The following is a 24,478-nucleotide window of genomic DNA, read 5'->3' as shown; positions in this document are numbered from 1 at the left end:
AGTATACTAGCGACCCGCCCCGGCTTCGCACGGGTTAACAAATTATGCATAAACCTTCCTCTTGAGTCACTCTATCTATTTAAAAAAAACCGCATCAAAATCCGTTGCGTAGTTTTAAAGATCTAAGCATACAGACAGACAGACAGCGGGAAGCGACTTTGTTTTATACTATGTAGTGACAGTGATTTAAACGCTGTTTTGTTAAGTTGATGAGCTCAAATATTTACAATAAAAATGTATAAATATTTAAGTCAGTAGATATCGGGTCTCCTGTCGTCTTGTACATATTTTAACCAGCACCATTTGCATCAATCTCGTGTTGCATGTAGGTGATATTATAATAGTAGTTTATGCAACAGTGATATAATAAGGGTTCTTAAAATTCAAGGGTCGAAGTTACAAAACGAGACGTAGTCGAGTTTTGTAAAAAAAGACCCGAGAATTTTAAGAACCAATTATGAGCTGTTGCATACATTACTTTTTCTATGACAGCTGCACCCGACACAAAACAGTTGAGACTAAGAAAATGGGTTACTTTGTATGAATTATTATGCACACAGCAAAACATAGAGCCAAAAAAAAGTTATTGTAAAAAAAATAATATTGTAAATGAAAACATACCTCTTTCAATCAAGATGATCGGAAGTTGTATCTTTAAAAAAAATAAAGCAGTTGTATTATACTCATAAGATGACTGCTAGCAGTCATCTTATGAGCCTATAGACAAACCATTCAAATGACATTGCTTTAGATATCACTGACAGTCATTTAATTGACACATTTAAGTGCTGGAGTAGAAAAAACTAATAATACTAAAAATATTGACCAAAAATGTACAAAATCGTTGATTTAAATCTTTCGGATTATTAACGCCCACATGTATATACTTTGTATATTCTATTCACACCTATTCATATAGCCATATTTTAAGTAAGGGTTGCTTCGAAAGTGACAAAAAATCTTCTCCATTCTAACTGTATATGGAGGCCAAAATAACTATATTTTGCGTATATATAATGATATTTTGAATTAATAAGAAATTTTTTTTTGCTCCACGTATGTTTGAGTGATCTTCGGGCCCAGATCTAGAATTGCATTAGAGGAAGTTCTTCGATTAGTTATATGTACGCTCGAGGCCGCTGCAGCGGGTAAGGCGCCAGTTATAGCGGTCGCTATCAGCGTCAAGCGGGTCATTATAACCTTTTACAGTACATATGGTGCTACTTTCCTACTAGTGCGTACATAAGCACTTTTCGTTGCTATCAAATATTTAAAGGGGCATATGTACTGTAAAACGTTGTACGATACGCGTGCGAATAGGTAATTCGCAACTCGTGTCGATTTAAAACACTCCCTTCAGTCGTGTTTTAATTTATCGCCACTCGTTTCGAATTTCCTCTTTTCCGCACTTGTATCGTAAATAACTATTTTAACCCCCGACTAGTGATGGGTAGGACATCAATTTAAAATGAGTTTGTATGAGTACCTCATTTTCTAAAATGAGGTGTTATAATGTCTTACTTCAAATGAGGTCAGGTACTAGCATATTTTCAGCGTCAACTATTCCATTAATACCAACAGCGACAATTTTTTTAAGATGTATGGAAGCTTGCAGCGCTTACGCTTGTGTCTTTCGTGTTTAATTGTTAACGTATTTTCGGTGGTGACGCGAAGCGATATTGAAGTACGTCGCGTGTCGGTCTCACTCCCTCTTTGGGTATTTCTAATTCATTGTTTCATTTTGAAAGGATTTTTGAGGGGTTCATGTCATAGAGAGGCGGTGAGTGGTACAAACTCAACGCATTTCTCGGTGGACCTTTTGTCGTTGCAATAAGGTTTGTAGTTCGGCAGTTGACAGTGTGGATCATTACTCGTTTCTTCATTTGAGACATTTGAGTTTTGAGTGTCAGCGAGCAGGCGAGCACCTAGCGCCTCGCGCGATCCAGAGACTCTGTTGCGAGTTGTGAGGAGTGTATGAGTTTTGAGGGTCGCGAGACTCGCGAGTGAATTTGAACGGATAAGAGTTTTTTTGTAATTTGAAGTGTGTGAATGATTTGTGTTTGTGAGAAAACGTGAAATTTAATTCACATTTTTCTATCTGCCCAATCAGTCCTGTTACATTTAAGGATCATAATACTGTATAAAGACATTGCTGTAAGACTGATGGGCGAGATAGAAAATTGTGAATCAAATTTCACGTTTTCTCCATAGTAAATGTATGCAAAAGTGTTTATTAATTTGTGGCTTTTTAGTACACTATCGAAAGTTGACCCCTAGGAAACTATTGATACTGGATAGGAATGTAATCGATTGGCATACAAAAATAGCATGTGAAAAATAAAAGCTTTCATTTTCATACAAATCGTATGGGAAAAGTTTTCCTTGATTTGTGGCTTTTCTAGCCGGAAAATTTTTTTTGGTTCCATACAAGTTTTTGATCCTCAATAGGAATGGGATCGATTGGCATAAAAAAAAGTTAGTCAAAAATGACCTTTTTCTCGCACCCTGTATGTTTTTTTCAAAATCTGTAAAAGCCAATCTTCATTAATTTGAAATCGAAGGAAGGTCTTCTAAGACCATTTTCTCGTAGCAGCACGGGATCTGGTAGCTGCCCTCACTGACCCAAAAAGAAAATCCACCCTGTATATTTGACGCCAATGTCTGTCTGTCTGTGCCATCGTAGCTCTTCAACGGATGGACCAATTTCGATGCGGTTTTTTTTTACGTGAAAGCTAGTGTCCCTGCAGTTCTTAGCTATGTTTTATAAAAATCGATCCAGTAGTTTAAAGAATATTTTACGTATTACTAATACGGTATTAGTATTTAACGTGTTTGCTGCTGGTGTCTTCGAAACTCTCTCGACTTCGTCTCGTTTTGTAATTTCGGCATTTGACTTTGAAGAACCTTTGTTATGTCTTATGTACCTGTTGCACGTTGTAACTCACTAAAATATGGGATTTTTAGTGAGGTTTAGTATCAATACGCATATGAACCACGGATACCTAGTATCCGTTATTTATAAATTCATGTATTGCTAACATAATTTCTGAAACCCTTCAAATGAGATGACCGATTAAAAAATAAACACAAATTTACACATTTCCTTTACCCGCTGTTGCTTATAAAAGTCGCTTGTCTCTGAACCGCTGCCACACAGGCCGCAGCCTTTGTTCTTGAAACTATTTTCTATCGCAGCGTTCAGCTGGCCGTAGGTACGGTATAAATACGCGCTGCTAAAATATGGCGGCCCGTGATTGATTCGACGGCGAACGGCGATCGCGTTCAGGCGAAATTGCATACGGATAAGCATTTAGGCGGTTTTGGTAGTGATTTTATCGCGTGATAAGTTTGTGTCTCTTTCTAACAAGATTCGTCTTTATTGCGTGATAATATTTCACATTTTTACATGATATTTTTATCGAGCTTTCTGACAGCGGTTATGCTTATCGAGTGATAAGGTTCGCTTCATTCTCGGACACTACTCGATGGTCATCATCAGTAGGTTCATTTAGCTTGATTCGATAAAAAGTACTGAATGAGATATGGCTAAAATATTCACGGCATCTGACGTCCTGATTCGTACTTTGAGATACATCAAACATTTGCTAAAGATACGACATGGATCGTATATGTCAGTGTCAAAAGTGATCACATTTGACACTGACATATTCAATCGATATCGTATAATTAGCAAATTTTTGACGTAGGGTCTGTGCGGAAAGAGAAGAGTCGTAGAATGTATGGGCTACCCTATATTTTACGACTCTTCTCTTTCCTAACAGAGTCTACCTATCTTAAAGTTCGAATCAGGCCGTGAGTCTTTAACAATATTTATTCTTTGATTTGACTTTGGACACCAAACTTAAGAACAAATTGTGCTATCAGCATAGCTTTGACCTTCGCACCTTATTCCCATCGGGAGCTTCATATGTTCGCTTGTATCTGTTTTGCAACATCCCGCTAACCCGGGGTTAAGCGGTTAAACCATTAACCCAGTGTCAAATTGTACTGGTTACCATGATAACTCCAGGTTTAACCGGTTAACCCCGGGTTAGTGAATGGTGCAAGTGGCTTTGCAAAAGATGTCTCTCGAATCGGAAATCGCGGTAATCCCTGAAACCCAAAATCACAAAAGCTACAAACGTCAAACGGTCAGCTGAAAAAACAGTTGCGAAACTGGGTGAGCGACTCACCTCAAAAATATACATGCATGTGTCGTCTTATTACAATGGCATAAAGTACAGAATTGTGTAGATGTTTCTGGTGGTTAGAAGGCGGTTTACGACTGCTACGAAACAGCTATCAAACGTTCAGTCGGTTTGTTCGTGACGGTTACCTTTTACTTCCGAATTCTCCCCGATTGAAGTTTTCAGAATGTAGTCTTTTTTTAGTTTTTCATAAAAAATGAAACTCAAATTAGTTTCGGTTACGTCGACGGAATTTTTATGATATACTATGTAAGGTACCTTAACTTAATTGTGTATAGCAGAAATGTCTACAAACGATATGAGTGCTAAAGCACATATTTATTTACTTAGAAATTTAAATCAGGCAACAAACTACAAATACCTTACAGACTAACATATATGTATATGCATTTAATAAACTTATGAGTGACATGATGGAAATATTCGCAGTGAATTTTCCACGTTTCACTTATTCCTAATATGCTTTGTAAAGTAGGTTACCTTGCTCTATTTTTCCAAATTGTTGTTTTTATCTTGAATAAAATATTGTATTTATTGAAAACAATGATCTCAGCACACGTACCCCCATCCATCAAGTTCCTAGAAAGTTGATAGGGCGCACCCGGACTTTTCCATCTTTGGAAATTCTAAATATCCACGCATATTCTTCGTGCGTACGCGCACGGCTTAGTTGCAATCGCTTAGCGACCGCGGGGCTATTAAGAGTCTGAGATAAAACCAATATAAATGAACTTTACATACACACATACATACATATAAGTTTATTTCCCGGAGGGAAACACGGATTTCCACTTGCTATGATCCTGACATACCTCTTTCGCTTCCGTTACTTTCATAACATTCCTCATACACGCTCGCCGGTTTAGGGTGCTCTTGACCTGGCCTCTCTTCAGGATTTCCTCGATCTGATCAGAGAGAGTCCGCCGAGGTCTGCTCATTCCAACTCCCTCTTCTACTTCTCCCTTTTACACTCTCTTTGTCAACTTTCTTTCACTCATTCTTTCCACGTGTCCATACCATCTCAACATACCTTTCTTATTTTTTTTAGTCCTGCCCGTTAAAGGGTTATGCGCAATTTTAACTGGTTTTACTCGAGTTCTGCGCTAGCACATGCAATGAGAACGAACGGCCCGGCCTTTGCATTCCGGTAACCGATGGATTTATTGTAGAAGTACGTGCAACGCGTTAACGCATGCTGGTGATGCGCCAAAATGGCGCGTGGCGCGTTTGTGCATTACGCGGTCCGAGATTATAAACTCCGTTATGCGTATTTGATGGATTATTCATGCTATAAAGATGTTTTTATAATTATTACAAGCTTTTATTTAACTTGCAATATACAGGGGCTCGTTTCTCAAAAGCTCGTAACTTGTAATACAAGCGGATGTCACTTTTTGGCAGCTTTTGTTGGAAAGGGACTTCCACTTGTATTACAAGTTACAAGCTTTTGAGAAACGGGCTCCTGGTATGTATGTTTGGTATGTACGGGTCAAATCTTGCAAGTTAAATTTGATCCACTTCCAATGAAGCTGAAAACTTGCATACATATGTAAGTCGGGTGACAATGCAATATTATGGTACCATCGAGCGGATCTGATGATGGAGACAGGAGGTGGCCATAGGAACTCTGTGATAAAATGACGAAACCTAATGTGTTTGGGGTTTTTAGAATTGTCTCGATGAGTATTGGTTGCCTGTGGAAAGAAAAGTACAGACAGCGATATAAGCTTGTACCAAAAAAGATTTTTTTGCCAAAGAGTTATATTTGATTAAGTTAATTGTGGTAAAACGTGGCGTGGTTGTGCGTTACGCGGACTAAAATTAAAAAGTCGAGTGTGATGGCTTATTTGCGCCATAAATATTTTTATGGTATTTTGAGTGTCAACATGATGGCGCAGCTTGAGCAGACAGTTCAGCAAATAATCAATTTTACGTAACTTACGTATACTCGGAAATTTCCAGTAAATTATACCTATATCTGAATCATGAGACATGATGTTGAGTTTTACGAACAATCGAAAATAACTTTAAAGTACTTACCTATCTACGGAGAATTCAGGTCACTTCTTTCTTATGAAATTTTATAGTAACTGACAGGCCATCTATGAGGTGAACTTAGTAAAATTCCTGAAAATGTATTCGTACATTAGGTAGCAGTTAATTTAATAAACCTGTCACTATTCAATTATAGATTGTGATATTTGTGATAACTGATAACAAAATATCGCCGCTATATTTACTCAACCTCGTATCTGCAACACTCATTTGATGACAAAAACACCCGTATTCCGAATGAAAGAAAAGCGACATTTCCATCAAATGATTGTTGCAGATATGAGGTTGAGTAAGTATAGCGACGATATATAATAGATAAATATAAAGAAGTATTAAACTGAGGGGAAGTTTCTGAAGATGAGTTTTGTCATATTATTATACCTACGTGTAAACTATGATAATAACAGATTACTTGACACTGAAAATCCTCCAGAAACTTGTTAAAAAGCATAATCTTTTGATCGCGCTTTATCCAACTGATGCGTTCCAATTATAAATCTACGCGGCACGCATCACTTGTTGCGCCACGTTTCAAAATGGCGGATTTTTTCACGGCATTTCCTCTTTACCGTGTTTTTGGCCAGAGCCCCGGTGACGCGGCGCCCCAGTTAGGCTCGCCAACCGATGCCAGGGCCAAGTCCAGGGCATCCCCGATGAACCAGAGCCAATATCTATAAAATAAATTTGACCGCGAAAAAAAATAATGAAGTAAAACGTCATAGATTTCCCGCCAAAATTGCGGGGTGAACGCACTGGAGTTTGGCATGCCGCTCTTGGAACCTGTCCTAATAGTTTGATTTGATAAGGGAACATAGTAATAGTATATGTTTGTAAACAAAGTTTGAGCGGTTCTACCTTTTAGTTTGATTGCGGAGTTGATGTTTTAATGAGTTTACAATGTTTACATTTGCACAGTTGCCTTGTGATGGTTTCTTAAAAATGTTTTAATGAATTATTTTACCTAAAGATACTAGATTTAACGGCTAAGTTCATGTTACCCGTTGTTTCTGTTTGTGATGTTCAAAGTTTATCTTTTAACTACTATTTTATCGTTGTGAATTCGAACTTCAAAAAAATATGAGTATCAATGTGTTGTTTCAACTTCCTCTGCTAACGATATTAAAATAACTTAAAAGCCGGGAATATAATCAGTTTTCGTACTACTTAAGTGTAGTACTTAAGTATGTGTATACCTAATTTCAAATTTGTATGCCGGCCGGCGAAACATAGCGTTCTCAAATACTTTTTGTACCTATCCAACACTGTTACCTATGTTTACAAATAAATAATTTGTCTTGTCTTGTCTTGTCTAAGTTTTTAAAAGTAAGAAATTCCTGTTTTATTATCAATGAAGTTTTTCATTTATTAGAATTACATTAATCTTATTGCGTTTTATGTGATTTCATACATATTGTTTTATAGATAAACACGAATGACTTTAACTAAAAAATTCTGATCAATAAAAGTTAGATCTGAGACCATAATATATTTCGTACAAAATAATTGTTAGGTAATTTCTCAAGTTGTAGTGATGTATAATGGGCAAGTATTACAATATAAGAGTACGTACTTTATTCATTACCTACATTGTAATACAATGCAAATGACTAGACAATCATAACCTATAATACACATAGATATACTCGATAAGCGATCAAGTGATATCACCGTTCGGGCAGTTGTGCCAACTATCACTATTCAGCCGAACTCTTTTGCCAAATATTCGCTTATTTTGTTGCGATGGTATTTTGTATTTCGTGATATATTAAATTAGTTGAAATAATTTTAGACTTGATGAACGCAATGTGTAGGTAGTCAATTAAGGACGCTGAACTAAAGTTAGATATTATGATCCATTTTGTAAAGTTAGATATGATCCAATCTGTTCCATGTCGACGTCAATTTATGCCATCGATCGATTGGTGTGGTAACACTGGTAACACTTGTAGCGCCACTTGCACTATCCCACTAACCCGGGGTTAACCGGTTAAACCTGGAGCTACCATGGTTACCAGTACAATTTGATACTGGGGTAACGGTTTAACAGCTTAACCTCGGGTTAGTGGGTTAGTGTAAGTGGCCCTTATAGTTTCAGAAAAGCGTCAATTTTAGAAGTTAGCTCTCACACCCATTCACAAAGCTATCGCTATCATAATTCCTGCTTAACTGTTTATATGTTGGTAAATTATTGATGTAGGTGTTTCAAATCCTATGAGATTCAAAATGCATGAGCTTTCACTACAGTTAAAGCACACTATGAAATTGGCGTTTACCCTTCGGTATAATTAAAGGATGACTCACGCTAATAGACCGGGCTGGGGCCGGGCCGGAGCTTCTGGCGCTTCGTTTTCTATGAAAAGCACCACGAGATCACCGCCGTCATAGAAAACGACATGTTTGACACCTCGGCCCGGGCATGGCCCGGTCTAGCTCGTCTTAAAGCACCTCGAAATAATCTCAATAAATTTTCGAAAAATCCACTTACGTTTTAAAATACAGCCTCATTTCCTTTTCAAGTTCCTGAATAACATTTTTGTTTGAACTGAAAACCGCTCTATTGCCAAATATTCGCACCGTATCGCGTTTTCTGATATTTTTACGACTCCATTTTGCATTTGCCGCGTCTGGAGTGCTTTAAGAATTTATTTTTATTTCGCAAATTGAGTTAGGAAGGTCATAGCAATATCAAGGTATTTTAATGTCGTTCACGTTGGTATTATTGACAAATAAACTTGAAGATATAGCGGTCTTTTTAAATTAACGTAGATTTTATATTATATTTTACAATAGGGATGATGACACATGTTGAATTTTTTAACAAAATCTAGTAAAATAGATAGCAAACGAGCAATTTATCACAATAATGTGGATATTAAAATAAAATATTGAATAATTACAAAATTACAGGACCTGAAAGTTTCAAAATTTAAGTTTTTTTTTTAACTTCCAAAAACGATTAAAGTAAGGGTACCATTCGATTCCTTACATTTCACCAAAAAAAAATATTGTATAGCAACTATATACATAAACGCAATATTTCACCGACAAAAACGCAATTTTCTTGTTTTGTCCGTACTACAAGATGGGCGATGACGTCACGGCCTCTGGCCGTTTTGTATAGGGCGTTTCGCGAGTGAAGTGCGACTGTCGGACTTTGACTACAATTTCTGACTTTTGTGTTACTTTAATGCAATGGGTCCCATATAGACATTTGATCCTAAAAACAAACCCGATCGATTGATAACATAAAAAAAATTAGTCATGTAGCCTATTGTCCCTCTTTCCTAATCTAACGTTAGATTGTAGAAATGAAAGTTTTCTTCAATAGGTACTGTCAAAACTCAAAACAGTAAATCTATAACGGGTGTAAGTTAGGGTATACCATAAAGTATTTGAGCGGGTGATGTATTCTCGAATGTTAAATTTCTTTGATAGGTTTGATGTCCTGTCTGATCGTCAATTTGGCTTTAGAAAGAACAGGTCTACAACGTCGGCTATACTTGAGTTGCTAGAAGATATTGCTGAGAGCAGAGAGAAGAGGTTGCCCGTGACAGCAATATTCATGGACATGTCAAAAGCGTTTGACTATGTCCAGCACAATATTCTATTAGACAAATTGCATAAATATGGCATACGTGGGATCTGTGCGGACTGGATAGAATCGTATTTAGTGAACAGGCAACAGTTAACCGAAACCACAAAATACTGTCCTAAGACTCAAACTATAGTAAAGTTTCACTCTGACGTTGAAATTGTAAAACAGGGTGTTCCACAAGGCAGTATACTTGGTCCGTTATTATTTCTTGTATATATAAATGATCTACCTAATATTACTAAGCACAAAGTAACTCTGTTTGCTGATGATTGTTCCGTTGTTGTTTGCTGCAAAGATCCTGCTACTTACGAGTTTGAAGTAAATACTGTTTTCCATGATATTAATGTTTGGCTAGATAATAATAAGTTAAGAGTTAATTTAAATAAAACAAATTATATGGAATTTTATGCTCCTCAGGGTAACCCCACAAATATCAACATTATGTATAACAATGTAAAGATACATAGCGTAACATCTTTGCGATTTTTAGGCGTTATGATAGATTGTCACAATAGTTGGGAAGTCCATATTGAACACTTAATTAAGAAATTGACTAGGTTTATCTTTGCTCTGCGTAGATTGAGGAATATCGCTTCCAGGCAAGCATCGATATCGGCATTTCATGGCCATATAATGTCCAACCTCCGCTATGGCATCATCTTATGGGGCAATTGCAAAGACATTAACAGAGTTTTTAAGCTGCAGAAAAAATGTGTAAGGGCGATCTGTAGCGCCCGAAGTAGAGACTCGTGCCTACCATTGTTCAAGGAATTACAAATACTAACGGTCCCCTCTTTATATGTATATGAAATCTGTCTTTATGTGAAAAAAAATCTACACAAGTTTAATATACAAAAAAGCAATCCGAGAATAACGTCCAAACTCCATGGCTTTAACTTGTGCTATCCCATTGATCACAAAACAGCTTACTTTAGAAAGAGTGTGTTTTATATGTCTGTTCACACATTTAACCACTTGCCTAATGAAATTAAAATACTTGAACAACCTGACTTCGGACGTAAACTTTATAAATGGTGCCTAGAAAAATCTTACTATAAGATAAGTGACCACTTTATGTCTTCGAACAATAATTCGTACGAATAGTAATATTTATTAATTTACTCATTGACATAGTACCAATCATTTTATTCGTATCACATGTAATGGCATGATATTTGTATAAATATTTAGCTGTAAGATTTGTTTTAGTATTAATATTGTACTCCGCATCGCGGTTGATTGTGATGATTCTACCTTAACATAATTTTAAGATCATTGTAACTCACAATATGACAATAAATATTTCAATTTCAATTTCAATTTCAAGGGGCCCACTGATTATCAGTCCGCCGGACGGTATCGGTCTGTCAGTTGTTCGGAGCTGTCAACTTTTTGTTCTAACTGACAGGCCGATATCCGGCGGACTGTTAATCAGTGGGCCCCTTAAGGCTCGGCAACAGTGTAAAGCCATTTGGATTCTTGGCAAAACTACGATAGTAAAGTAACGCTGTGTGCGGAGTATTCGTCGGAGATTTTTATCAGTTCCGATTCATATCAAGTCACTACATGTTTGTCCCTTTGTATGCTTAGATCTTTAAAACTATTGATGCGGGTTTTTTCATAGATAGAGTGATTCAAGAGGAAGGTTTATGTATAATTTGTTAATCCGTGCGATGGAGGGGCGGGCCGCTAGTATAATATACATAACAGTGGAGTTTCTTTCGTGGAGTACCTAGTTTATACAGAACTATGACGTAACTTCAATTTGCGATCAATATTGGGAGGATGTTTATTCAACAGTTATTGACTGCAAACTTTGTGTGTATGCGTGGTTTGAAGTTGACATACATTTATTTTTACAGTACATATGGGTCTACTTTTCCGCACTAGTGCGTAAAATAGCACTTTTCGTGCGTATGTCGAAACTTTAAAGTGCCATATGTACTGTAAAACGTTGTTCGATACCCGTGCGAATAGGTAATTCGCAACTCGTGTCGATTTAAAACACTCCCTTCGGTCGTGTTTTAATTTATCGCCACTCGTTTCGAATTTCCTCTTTTTCGCACTTGTATCGAAAATAACTATTATAGTTTTAAGGGCATTTAATTTTGAATCTTTACTTTATCAATAATCGAACGTATTTTATCGAATATCGTTTCTGTTTGCATAACATCGTTGAAACTATAAGGCTGCCTTGCCACTGAGGCGGAGATGAGCGAAGATAAGAGCATTGGTTATAGTTGATCAAACCAATTTGTCAGTCAGTAACCAGGAAAACTATACTCATCCTTTCCTTTTGGGTGCTAGTACTAGTGTAAGACAAAGATAGTATGATTCTCTCTGTCTATGTTTGAAATGAGACAGTCTATTAATCTCCGCTTCGCTTGATTGGGAGTAAGTAACCAAAGTTGCCAGTATAATTCAAACCTACATGTTTTCAGCAAAATGTTATTTCTGATTACTTATTCATCGCTACAGAACAATGTCTTCCAAGCAACCAATCTTATACCTTTAAACGAGCAATTCTTGTATTATATTTTTATTTATGTATATATTTCGGGGATCTCGGAAACGGCTCTAAGATTTCGATTAAATTTGCTATATGGGGGTTTTCGGGGGCGAAAAAACGATCTAACTAGGTCTTATCTCTGGGTTTTTGTATATTTTCCGAGCTTTGCTCGGTCTCCCAGATATTGGTAGATAGTAACGTATGGTAATTGATCTAACAGGTTTTAGAGGGGGTAGCTTCTACCATGATATTCCAGAGAATACCATAGGTGACCATAGTCTATCCGTAATTTTTTTAACCTATCAGTCATTGATCTCTCGTTCGCATACTAAACAGGGAAACCCCAAAAATATTGCCAAAACGCTATTATTGGCCGGTTCACGAGTTCACCGAGTGCCAGGAGATTCCGTGACGTCACACGGGGTCCTGCCAAGTGTCTGAGGCGTTCGCCAACTGAATGTTTTGACTGTTCGCTGTTGGCCGGTTCTTAGTTTATTGTGACGGTGGCTCGTAAAAGGTGGTGTTGTGAGTTTTGAAGGCCATTTTTGATTCAACAAAACATTAGATATCTTTGAAGAGGAAACATACCAGTTGCGTACACAGCGCAGCTTCAGCTCACTGTATGGACACGCATGTGCACACCGGTATTTGGTATAGGGTATTTGACAGTATTAAAATAAATTATTTTACACGATGCATTAAATAAAGCACCAGAAGATTCATAGAGAAACGTAGACAGCAGTTATTTTTAGACACAATTTCTATGTTAAAACCCGTATTAAACTATAAAGGGCAGGTAATTTGACTTCACATGCTAGTGTTTCATATAAATTCCATAGTACCTAACAAAATCGTTTTGACAGTTCGAAAAAAGAAACTGATTTGACTATCCAGTAGTCAAATACCCTATTGTGTCGAAAATAGCAATGTGCAAGTTGCAAATCATTCTCAAACATGCAAGAACATTCTCGTAAGTTTCTGGAAACTTACACGAGAATTTAACGCAAGTTTTCAATAGGAAAATTCTAGCGGGAATTTTCAAAAAAAGTATTATCAATCATCTACCTTGCGTTGTCCCGGCACGTGGGCACTAGTTTTTACGAAAGCGACTGCCATCTGACCTTCCAACCCCGAGGGTAAACTAGGCCCGTATTGGTATTAGTCCGGTTTCCTCACGATGTTTCCCCTTCACCGAAAAGCGACTGGTAAATATCAAATGATATTTCGTATATAAGTTCCGAAAAACTCATTGGTACGAGCTGGGGTTCAAACTCGCCACCTCCGGATTGCAAGTCGCACGTTCTTACCACCAGCGCTTCAAAAAAAAAAGAAAGTATTATCAATGATATTATAAATCACATATTTATTAGACATGCATATGAAATATCTAAAAAAAGCCAATATAAACTTATATTAAGCTCTCGACATGTTTAGATTGTTTGCTAAATTCAGTATAAATAGTAAGCTACGATTATAAAAAAAGGTCAGTAAACACGACAAAATACAATATTGTATGCATCGTATCACATTAGGTACTTATACGGAACTAGCTGTTGCCCGCGACTTCGTACGCGTGGATTTGTATATTGGTGGTTATTTATTCTACATTAGCTTAGAACATTATGCAGCAAAATATTGCAGTAGGACGGTTAATCATTTGTTAATTATTAATATTATACAACGCATGAGACTTGTCTTTCACAACCTACGAAGTTTCTAGCCCCTAACTAAATAAAATTGTTCTCGACATAATCCCTCTCAAACCCCTTAGAAGATTTTCATGTCCTCTATTTACCTAACTACCTATTTACGAAGTTTGAAGTAAATAAAATTTGAACCCTATATAAACTTTCAACCCCTTTTAAACCATTTTAGGGGATGAATTTTAAAAAACGCTGAAATTACTTTTCTTGTATTCTAATAATATGCCTCTGTACAAAGATTCAAGCCCGTTCTCACAAAAATGTTTGAACTCCATACAAACTTTCAACCCCTTTTTAACCACCTTGAGATATAAATTTTCAAAAACGCTGAATTTATTTTTTTTCCGTCTTAAAATAATACCTTTTTATGAAGTTTCAAGTTCCTAGCTTAAAATAAAATTTGTACCCTGTACAAACTTTCAACCCCTTTTTAAACCTGTTAGGGGATGAATTTTACAAAACACTGAAATTACTTGTATTGTCTTCTAATAATATCCACAAATACAAAGATTCAAGTCCCGCGCTCAAAAAAAATTTTGATATCCATACAAAATTTCAACCCCTTTCTCGTCACCTTAGGGGATGAATTTTCAAAAACGCTGAAATTAGTTTTCTTGTGTTTAAATTTAATATCTTTTTGCAAATTTTCAAGTTCCTACCTTAAAATAAAATTTGCACCCCAAGACGAACTTTTATGCCCTTTTTAAATCCCTTAGGGGTTGAATTTCCAAAAACGTTGCAATTACTTTATGTTGTAATCGGCTATTATGCCTTTCTAAGAAGTTTCAAAGCATTTGTTATGGATTCAAACTTTCAACCCCTTTTTAACCCTGTTTGGGGATGAATTTTACAAAACGCTGAAATTACTTTTCCTGTCTTTTAATAATATCCCGAAATACAAAGATTCAAGTCCCGCGTTCGAAAAAATGTTTGATATCCATACAAACTTTCAACCCCTTTTTTACCACCTTACGGGATGAATTTTCAAAAACGCAGAAATTAGTTTTCTTGTATTTTAATATTATATCTTTTTACGAACTTTCAAGTACCTAGCTTAAAATAAAATTTGAACCACATACAAACTTTCAATTTCTTTTTAACCCTGTTAGGGGATGAATTTTACAAAACGCTGAAATTACTTTTCCTGTCTTTTAATAATATCCCCAAATACAAAGATTCAAGTCCCGCGCTCGAAAAAATGTTTGATATCCATACAAACTTTCAACCCTTTTTTCACCACCTTAGGGGATGAATTTTCAAAAACGCTGAAATTAGTTTTCTTGTATTTAAATTTAATATCTATTTGCAAAGTTTCAAGTTCCTAGCTTAAAATAAAATTTGCACCCCAAGACGAACTTTCATCCCCTTTTTAACCCCCTTAGGGGTTGAATTTCCAAAAACGTCGCAATTACTTTATTTTGTAATCGGCTATTATGCCTTTCTAAGAAGTTTCAAAGCATTTGTAATGGATTCAATCTTTCAACCCCTTTTTAACCCTGTTAGGGGATGAATTTTCAAAAACGCTGAAATTACTTTTCTTGTCTTATAATAATATCCCCATTTACAAAGTTTCAAGTCCCACACTCACAAAAATATTTGATCTCCATACAAACTTTCAACCCCTTTTTCACCACGTTGGGGGATGAATTTTCAAAAACGCTGAAATTAGTTTTCTTGTTTTTTAATATAATACATTTTTACAAAGTTTCAAATTCCTAGCTTAAAATAAAACTTGTACCCCATACAACCTTTCATCCCCTTTTTAACCCCCTTAGGGGTTGAATTTTTCAAAATCGCTTCTTATCTCTTGTACACTTTATAAATGCAACCTAGTGTGCAAATTTCAACTTTCTAGCTTTTGTAGTTTCGGCTCTGCCTTGATGAATCAGTCAGTCAGTCAGTCAGTCAGTCAGTCAGTCAGGACACTTGCATTTATATATATAGAAGATAATTTTATAAACAATTGAAAGATGTTTGACATACAAAATGAACTGAATAAATTATATCTTAAATACCGTTAAGCAAAAAGCAGGACTTTAGAAAATCTTATAAAGCTGGGGCGTTGAACCTATAACAATGGACGAAGGTCACTGACCCCGTTTTTTATGGTTTGCAAATACGTCGCATTGATTTTCTTTCAAGTCCTTAAAGGGGAGAAATTAATTGTGTTTATTCATTGACTAGCTTAAGGTAGAGTTATGTACTTTGTAATTGAATAGTGAACAGTAGTACCCTTACCATGAGTTTTACGCTAGCGATTGCGTCAACTTCAACGCAGTGCATATTATCAAGGAAGAGTTTTGGCCGAAGGGTGTCAAGTTTCGGCGGTTCCGCGGCCGGTTCCCTAACATTGCGGGGTTGCGTAATGCGTCGCAATCATAATGTGTTTTTTAGTGTTTAGTTATATTTTTATAATATGTATGCTAGTATTTAAGGTAGTTATGTATGGGCCACTAGTTGCCTGAAATAAAAGTTAAAGATTTCATTATATATCGCTTGCACCAATGTCAGTACGAGAGAGATGCATTGTGGGTTAGTTTAATATTACAATGCGTTTATGAACGTCAAATAAAGCTACACCGGGCCCAACGCTACACCTCTGCCTCGAGAAGATTTAAATCCCCCCTCAATTGGAGGAGGGTATCCCAATATGGGGCCGGCAGCAAATACTAAATACTTTATTTATGAATTTTTCATGTAGATATGCAAATACCAATAAACTTATTTTCTTCTAAAACCCCTCCCCTTAAAGATAAACCCCTGACCCCATTTCATACAAATACATGTGTCATATCAACATACAATTAATTGCGTATGCGACGCATGCACATGTATTGTGACGGTTTGAATCATAACGTAATATACATATGCAAATGCCTCATGTTTATTATGTGAGGAATTCAGGATTTACCTAAGTGTTGTGTTTGTGTTTACGATTTGTCGTTAAGTTTAATCGAGTGCGGTATAATGTGACTGATGTGTTTGCGGTAAAATAGGAAATAGTATGTGGAAGAAACTTCCATGCTCACTTATTTTTGGTCATAGGGTTGTTTATGAATAAAAGCTATGAAAGAGTTGGATTCAAACCATCTCAATATAGAAAGACAGAAAATACATTTATTTACGTCAAACCAGTTAATTACATAGACTACGTATTAGATGCGATAGACGTTAAAAAGGAAAGCCGGTAAGCCGCAGCGCTGATTTTCGGTGGGGATCTAACTTATAATTAACTTAAGGTTAAGGAATACAGACAAAAATAGAGAAAGAAAATAGATAAAACAGTAATTAAAACATGACAATTAAAAGATGACAGTTATGATATGAGCCTACCGCCAACATACCTAACACAAAACAAACGAAACACTTCTTCTTCTTTTTTAGGGTTCCGTACCCAAAGGGTAAAAACGGGACCCTATTACTAAGACTCCGCTGTCCGTCCGTCCGTCCGTCTGTCACCAGGCTGTAGCTCACGAACCGTGACAGCTAGACAGTTGAAATTTTCACAGATGATGTATTTCTGTTGCCGCTATAACAACAAATACTAAAAACAGAATAAAATAAAGATTTAAGTGGGGCTCCCATACAAGACACGTGATTTTTGACCGAAGTTAAGCAACGTCGGGCGGGGTCAGTACTTGGATGGGTGACCGTTTTTTTGCTTGTTTTGTTCTATTTTTTGTTGATGGTGCGGAACCCTCCGTGCGCGAGTCCGACTCGCACTTGGCCGGTTTTTTATGGTTTGCAAATACGTCGCATTGATTTTCTTTCAAGTCCTTAAAGGGGAGAAATTAATTGTGTTTATTCATTGACTAGCTTAAGGTAGAGTTATGTACTTTGTAATTGAATAGTGAACAGTAGTACCCTTACCATGAGTTTTACGCTAGCGATTGCGTCAACTTCAACGCAGTGCATATTATCAAGGAAGAGTTTTGGCCGAAGGGTGTCAAGTTTCGGCGGTTCCGCGGCCGGTTCCCTAACATTGCGGGGTTGCGTAATGCGTCGCAATCATAATGTGTTTTTTAGTGTTTAGTTATATTTTTATAATATGTATGCTAGTATTTAAGGTAGTTATGTATGGGCCACTAGTTGCCTGAAATAAAAGTTAAAGATTTCATTATATATCGCTTGCACCAATGTCAGTACGAGAGAGATGCATTGTGGGTTAGTTTAATATTACAATGCGTTTATGAACGTCAAATAAAGCTACACCGGGCCCAACGCTACACCTCTGCCTCGAGAAGATTTAAATCCCCCCTCAATTGGAGGAGGGTATCCCAATATGGGGCCGGCAGCAAATACTAAATACTTTATTTATGAATTTTTCATGTAGATATGCAAATACCAATAAACTTATTTTCTTCTAAAACCCCTCCCCTTAAAGATAAACCCCTGACCCCATTTCATACAAATACATGTGTCATATCAACATACAATTAATTGCGTATGCGACGCATGCACATGTATTGTGACGGTTTGAATCATAACGTAATATACATATGCAAATGCCTCATGTTTATTATGTGAGGAATTCAGGATTTACCTAAGTGTTGTGTTTGTGTTTACGATTTGTCGTTAAGTTTAATCGAGTGCGGTATAATGTGACTGATGTGTTTGCGGTAAAATAGGAAATAGTATGTGGAAGAAACTTCCATGCTCACTTATTTTTGGTCATAGGGTTGTTTATGAATAAAAGCTATGAAAGAGTTGGATTCAAACCATCTCAATATAGAAAGACAGAAAATACATTTATTTACGTCAAACCAGTTAATTACATAGACTACGTATTAGATGCGATAGACGTTAAAAAGGAAAGCCGGTAAGCCGCAGCGCTGATTTTCGGTGGGGATCTAACTTATAATTAACTTAAGGTTAAGGAATACAGACAAAAATAGAGAAAGAAAATAGATAAAACAGTAATTAAAACATGACAATTAAAAGATGACAGTTATGATATGAGCCTACCGCCAACATACCTAACACAAAACAAACGAAACACTTCTTCTTCTTTTTTAGGGTTCCGTACCCAAAGGGTAAAAACGGGACCCTATTACTAAGACTCCGCTGTCCGTCCGTCCGTCCGTCTGTCACCAGGCTGTAGCTCACGAACCGTGACAGCTAGACAGTTGAAATTTTCACAGATGATGTATTTCTGTTGCCGCTATAACAACAAATACTAAAAACAGAATAAAATAAAGATTTAAGTGGGGCTCCCATACAAGACACGTGATTTTTGACCGAAGTTAAGCAACGTCGGGCGGGGTCAGTACTTGGATGGGTGACCGTTTTTTTGCTTGTTTTGTTCTATTTTTTGTTGATGGTGCGGAACCCTCCGTGCGCGAGTCCGACTCGCACTTGGCCGGTTTTTTTGCCTAGTCTTTGGCATAGTATTGGATTGGGCATATCCGCAGGAAACCTGACACCCACTTATCCAAAGTGTCCCTGGCCTGGAAAATGCCCAGTAAACGGACTTGGCGTTCTGTGGAGCAAGAGCTGGGTGTATTGGGCATCCCCATCGGGTGGGAGGCTACCCAAGCTGCCCAGGACCGGAGTAAGTGGAGGAATATGATTCGAGCCCTACACGCCAGATGAGGGTAACAGGATGAAAAGAAGAAGTCTATTCCCATTTGATTTAGGGTCGGCTCTTCTCGTCATTCGTCGCCAGGCATATCTGTTCTGGGTTATCAATACATCTATTTGGGCTTTCTTAGGGTTGTTGTTAATGACGGATATTTATTCGATCTTTTGGAAACAATGTCGATGTTTAGGATTTGTTTAGTCATATAATCTTAAGTAACCCTAGTGTTAAATTTCATTCGATACAGTCAGCAGCAGAAGTTGCTAAGCGGACAAGGTGTTCAAAATCATCTTGACGCGACTTTATTGTCAAGAGAATAAGAGCGTGTCAAGGTAATTTTGAACACCTCGCCTGCTTAGCAATTTCTGCTGTTGACTGTACGAGACCTAAGCCAAAACCATTTATTTATAGTTCAACACGTTCGCCTTGCAGCTTTTGTCTTCCGTTTTAAAAGCCTATGTTTATTTATGATTGTTTTGAGAATATATTACTATAATATATCATCAAAACACTCCCATGTATGTACTATGTTAATAATGTCAATCCCTGTGTACTCGTATAGACAAATGTTTGTATGCCATGATTAACGAATGTTTCCATTCCACAGCTATTTAAGTTATAAATTAAGTAAGTTTGGATTAACTATTCCTATAAGAATTGCATTTGATCTACGTTCCATTGTCTTCAAGTTTCCTGAAAGCAGCAATATTTCACAGCTAACTGCTTGTAAAAACTTGAGAAGTTTGTGGAGTTCTCGTCGCCAAAATATAGCCCCACGTTGGGCGCCAGTTAAAAAAAAGTCTCGGGTTCGAGTCCCGGTCATGGAAGATTGTAAAATATAATTTTGTGTTGATATTTTTGTTTAATTGATCGTTTAAACATACGTTATAATAAAAGATCCTGTCATAGAAACACCCCCACCAAAATTGACCAAAGCATATTCTTTGAAAGAAATTTTATGATTGATTAAAAGGCAAATCAGGCAAAATTTTAAAGGTTGTTTTTATTGGCCCGGAATCTTTAATCGATCGCTGTCATGTTATCTTGGTCTTCTTCAAATAAATATCGGGATTTGACATTGCATATCCGTTTGTATTTTAGTTCTAATCTGGTTCTGGTTATTGGAATGTTCGCAGGACGAGTTCCATCCGTTCATAGAGGCCCTGATGCCCTTCGTGAAGTCCTTTTCGTACACATGGTTCAATCTACAAGCGGCGAAGCGGAAATATTATAAGAAACACGAAAAACGAATGAGCCTTGAAGAGGAGCGGCATACGAAGTATGAATTACAGGTAATTATTATTTTTTATTAACATATGGTGATATTCTAGAGGTAAAAGTAAAAAGAAAATGTTTATATCATGCTGAGACGCATAAACAATTATTTGCATGCTCGCTTAAAAGTCTTTGCTTACGGTGGCGTTGTTGATCGGGTCGCCACTTTCCCGAATGAAGGTTGAGAGAGGCGATGGCTGAGATACGCGTCATACTCGTGAACGGGTGCTGTTTGTGGAGACTGGTCTATTTAAGCTAACACGAGCTATTATATTTAGTAACTTTATTTTTGAGTATAATTACATGGACACACCTCATTCGGTTCTCGTATGCTATTTTATTTTTACTATCATTTTCTTTAATTTAATGAATGTTTTAATTAGGTATACAGGATTTTGACTCTTGGAGACCCTATACATCTCTAAGGATAATTTGATTAACTACTATATATTTTAATCTTTTAGTTATGATGACACTTAGAGACATTTACATCTCTAAATAATTTTAGATTATAGTTTTTGTATCTTTGTGTTTTTTTTTTTTTTTCAATACTATTGTTATTGCGTTTTCTGTAATTCGACATTTAGAGGCTTTATACATCTCTATGTTAGTTTGATTTGATATTTACGGCTTAGTTGTATTTTATAATTATTGATGTGTTTTTTTTTTTGCTGTATGTAAATTCCATATTGACGTGTAAAAGTGCCCTTGTGGCCTATTTGCTGAATAAATGTTGATATTTGATATTATTTGATATTTGATATTTTGTGGACGCTTTTACCGTTGAAATTGATGGTTCTGTATTTATGTACTTACACGCCCTACAGTGTAGGATAGTGCTACAGTTGTAGAATTTTTGGCCACAATATTCTGGTCTAGCTTTCTTCAACTATCCTCCGGGAAAAGTAAAGACAATTTGGAATTAAATTTCACAATTTTAATGGTTTCAGAACGAAAAGGCAGAAGTTAAACAAAAATGGGCGTCGCGGCTGTTAGGCAAGTTGAGAAAGGACATCACACAGGATTGTCGGGAGGATTTCGTCCTGAGCATCACGGGGAAAAGGCCGGCGGTGTGTGTGCTCTCCAACCCAGATCAGAAGGGCAAGATGAGGAGGATAGACTGCTTGAGACAGGCCGATAAGGTGAGACAGATATATTTTTGTATATAATCTATATAGACAATGTTGGGAGATTTTCGTCCTGAGTATCGCCAGGGTAAGGCCAGCCGTGTGTGTGCTCCGAAACCAAGAAGGGCAAGTCTGTTTAAGGTAGGCTGATGTTTAAAATGAGAAAGACATAGTTACATAATTATTCGTACGACCACATGTTATCAATAAAATTTAGACAGATATCTGAGACATCGCATTCGTATGCCACAGCCCGAAAAAAAAATTTTTTTTTGCCTTTAAGGCGCCGTGGATTTAATGCAACAATAACGAAGGCACAAAAAATTATAAAGGAATAATTTAGACATAGACATAATCTCTATCCTCTAGCTGCCCACGAAATAAAATTTGCCAAGAAAAATGAAATTTTGATACATATCAGGGGATCCGTCTGCTCGTTTGCCTCCTATATCATAAAAAACATGTAGTTTGTCAAAGGACTGTCTCATATCAAGCATATACAGAGAGTATCATACTATCTTTATCTTACACTAGTACTAGTACCCAAAAGAAAAGCATGGGTATAGTTTTTTTTGTTCTTATTTACTGACAAATTGGTTTGATATGTCAAAATACAATGGAGGTTTTGGAGGATAAAGTCAGAACTGAATATTGAATCGAACAGTCGTAAATGTAAATAGATAGTATTTGTGAAGTCACCAAAACCTTAAACACGCAACTCTATTTTCCAGGTGTGGCGCCTAGACCTAGTAATGGTAATACTATTCAAAGCGATACCCCTCGAGAGCACAGACGGTGAACGCTTAGAGAAACACCCTGAATGCGCGCAGCCAGGTCTCTGCGTCAACCCATACCACATCAACGTGTCAGTGAGAGAACTAGACCTGTACCTGGCCAACTTCATCAACAGCTATGGTAATGGGAGCGACGGTCTGCCAGGTCTTTCGCTCACTTATCTAACTTGTAGGTGTAGATAGCTTAAGCATGGTGGCCAGTAGGTAGGGTTGCCATCTCTAAATTCGCCGAATGCCGTAAATCGCATTTTTTCCCCGGACGTGTCCGAAACAATCGCTTTTTCTTTCATTCTAAAAAGTGTCCGGGTTTTTCCTGGACACTTTTTGAAAACCTCCCCGGACGGCCTCCGGACGGCCTCCAAACTAGGACAAATCCGGGGAAACCCGGACAAATGGCAGCCCTACCAGTAGGGCGTCCAGAGCGTCTATGTTAAACAAATGTATCCGAAAACATGCGATTGACCTCAGTGACGCTCGACGCAACGCTTCACGCCCCGTTGAGCTCTGGTCGCTCGCCACTGAGCTGCATGGTGCATGGAAACGCGGGCGGTAATTCATGTTTGTTTAGATTAAAGAATGACTCACGCTAGATCGGGCCGTACCAGGGTCGAGTCGTCCGACATGTCATTTTCTATGACGGCTGATCGGTAATCACGTGGTGTTTTCCTTAAAAAATGAAGCGCCGGAAGCTCTAGCGTGAGTCATCCTTAAACCTACCATTCGAGATGAAAAAGGAGCATTCCACGGGCTGTCCCCTACAGACCCATTTTATTTCTTGTGTTGCGACTTTTTTCCGGCATTTGACGCTGGTGATTATTTTTCTGTGTATATTTTTGACTATTTGTCTTAGAAAAGGAAACTCTTGTACCTGCAAATCTTCAGAAAATTCGTTCGGGATAACGGTAGACAATTTCATGGGATTCTCAAAACTTAGTATACTGAACTCCAGAATCGCAAAAAAATTCGGTCCCATCAAATTTCAAATTTTCTTTGTACATAATAGAACTACATACTAGACAATGGTCAGTAATAGAGAATTTTTCACTGGATTTTGTTTTTAACATTATAGCATAAAAAAAATGCAAGTTTCAATTCAATGGAATTGCATTCGTTTTTAAAAGCATTGTTATTGGAAATGTAATAACAAATCGTGAGCTCACGTATTAGTTCACCCTCTTCCTGAACCTGCTTGTCACTTTTCGCTGTTGACTATGCTAGAGCTAGATGCATGGAAATAAAGAGAGATGTGTCATTATGACATAACTATCTATGCTATCATTGAACCAGGAGACTCCAAAAATTTTGACCCGAAGGCCACAGCCAGGTCTTTGGATCTTCATCTTCTTTTTGGGGGCCGCAATGTATGTTTTTGGATTTTTAAAGGCCAGTCCAGATGGAATAATTTTCGCCCAATCTGATTAAATTGTCTGATCAAATCAGGTGGTGTGGACCCAAAAATGAAATTAGTTCGCCGATCCCACTCGATTCGATTTTAAAATTTTGACCGATAAATGGAGATGCGGACGCAAGAATGCCAATTTTCGACGCTATTATGCGCTTTTGAGGCATTTTCTAAATTCGAGCGCTCAAATGTCACTATAAATCAATTGGTAATTAAATTGTGTACGTGTGGA

At 37.1% G+C, this 24,478-nt stretch overlaps 1 protein-coding gene across 1 annotated transcript in view; it reads left to right on the top strand.

Annotated features, from left to right (window-relative positions):
• The window catches only part of LOC134658403 (nuclear factor 1 X-type), a 78,247-nt gene that overhangs the window by 31,571 nt on the left and 22,198 nt on the right, over positions 1-24,478 (top strand). The window contains exons 2-4 of the mRNA XM_063514087.1: positions 20,785-20,940; positions 21,874-22,065; positions 22,782-22,965. Of these exons, the coding sequence (XP_063370157.1) occupies positions 20,785-20,940; positions 21,874-22,065; positions 22,782-22,965 (532 nt within the window). The remainder of the gene's footprint in view (positions 1-20,784; positions 20,941-21,873; positions 22,066-22,781; positions 22,966-24,478) is intronic.

This window comes from Cydia amplana, chromosome 22, assembly GCF_948474715.1.
Source record: "Cydia amplana chromosome 22, ilCydAmpl1.1, whole genome shotgun sequence".
Classification (NCBI taxonomy): Eukaryota; Metazoa; Arthropoda; class Insecta; order Lepidoptera; family Tortricidae; genus Cydia; species Cydia amplana.
Note: the sequence above shows the minus strand (reverse complement) of the source record. Positions and strands in the feature narration are given on the sequence as shown.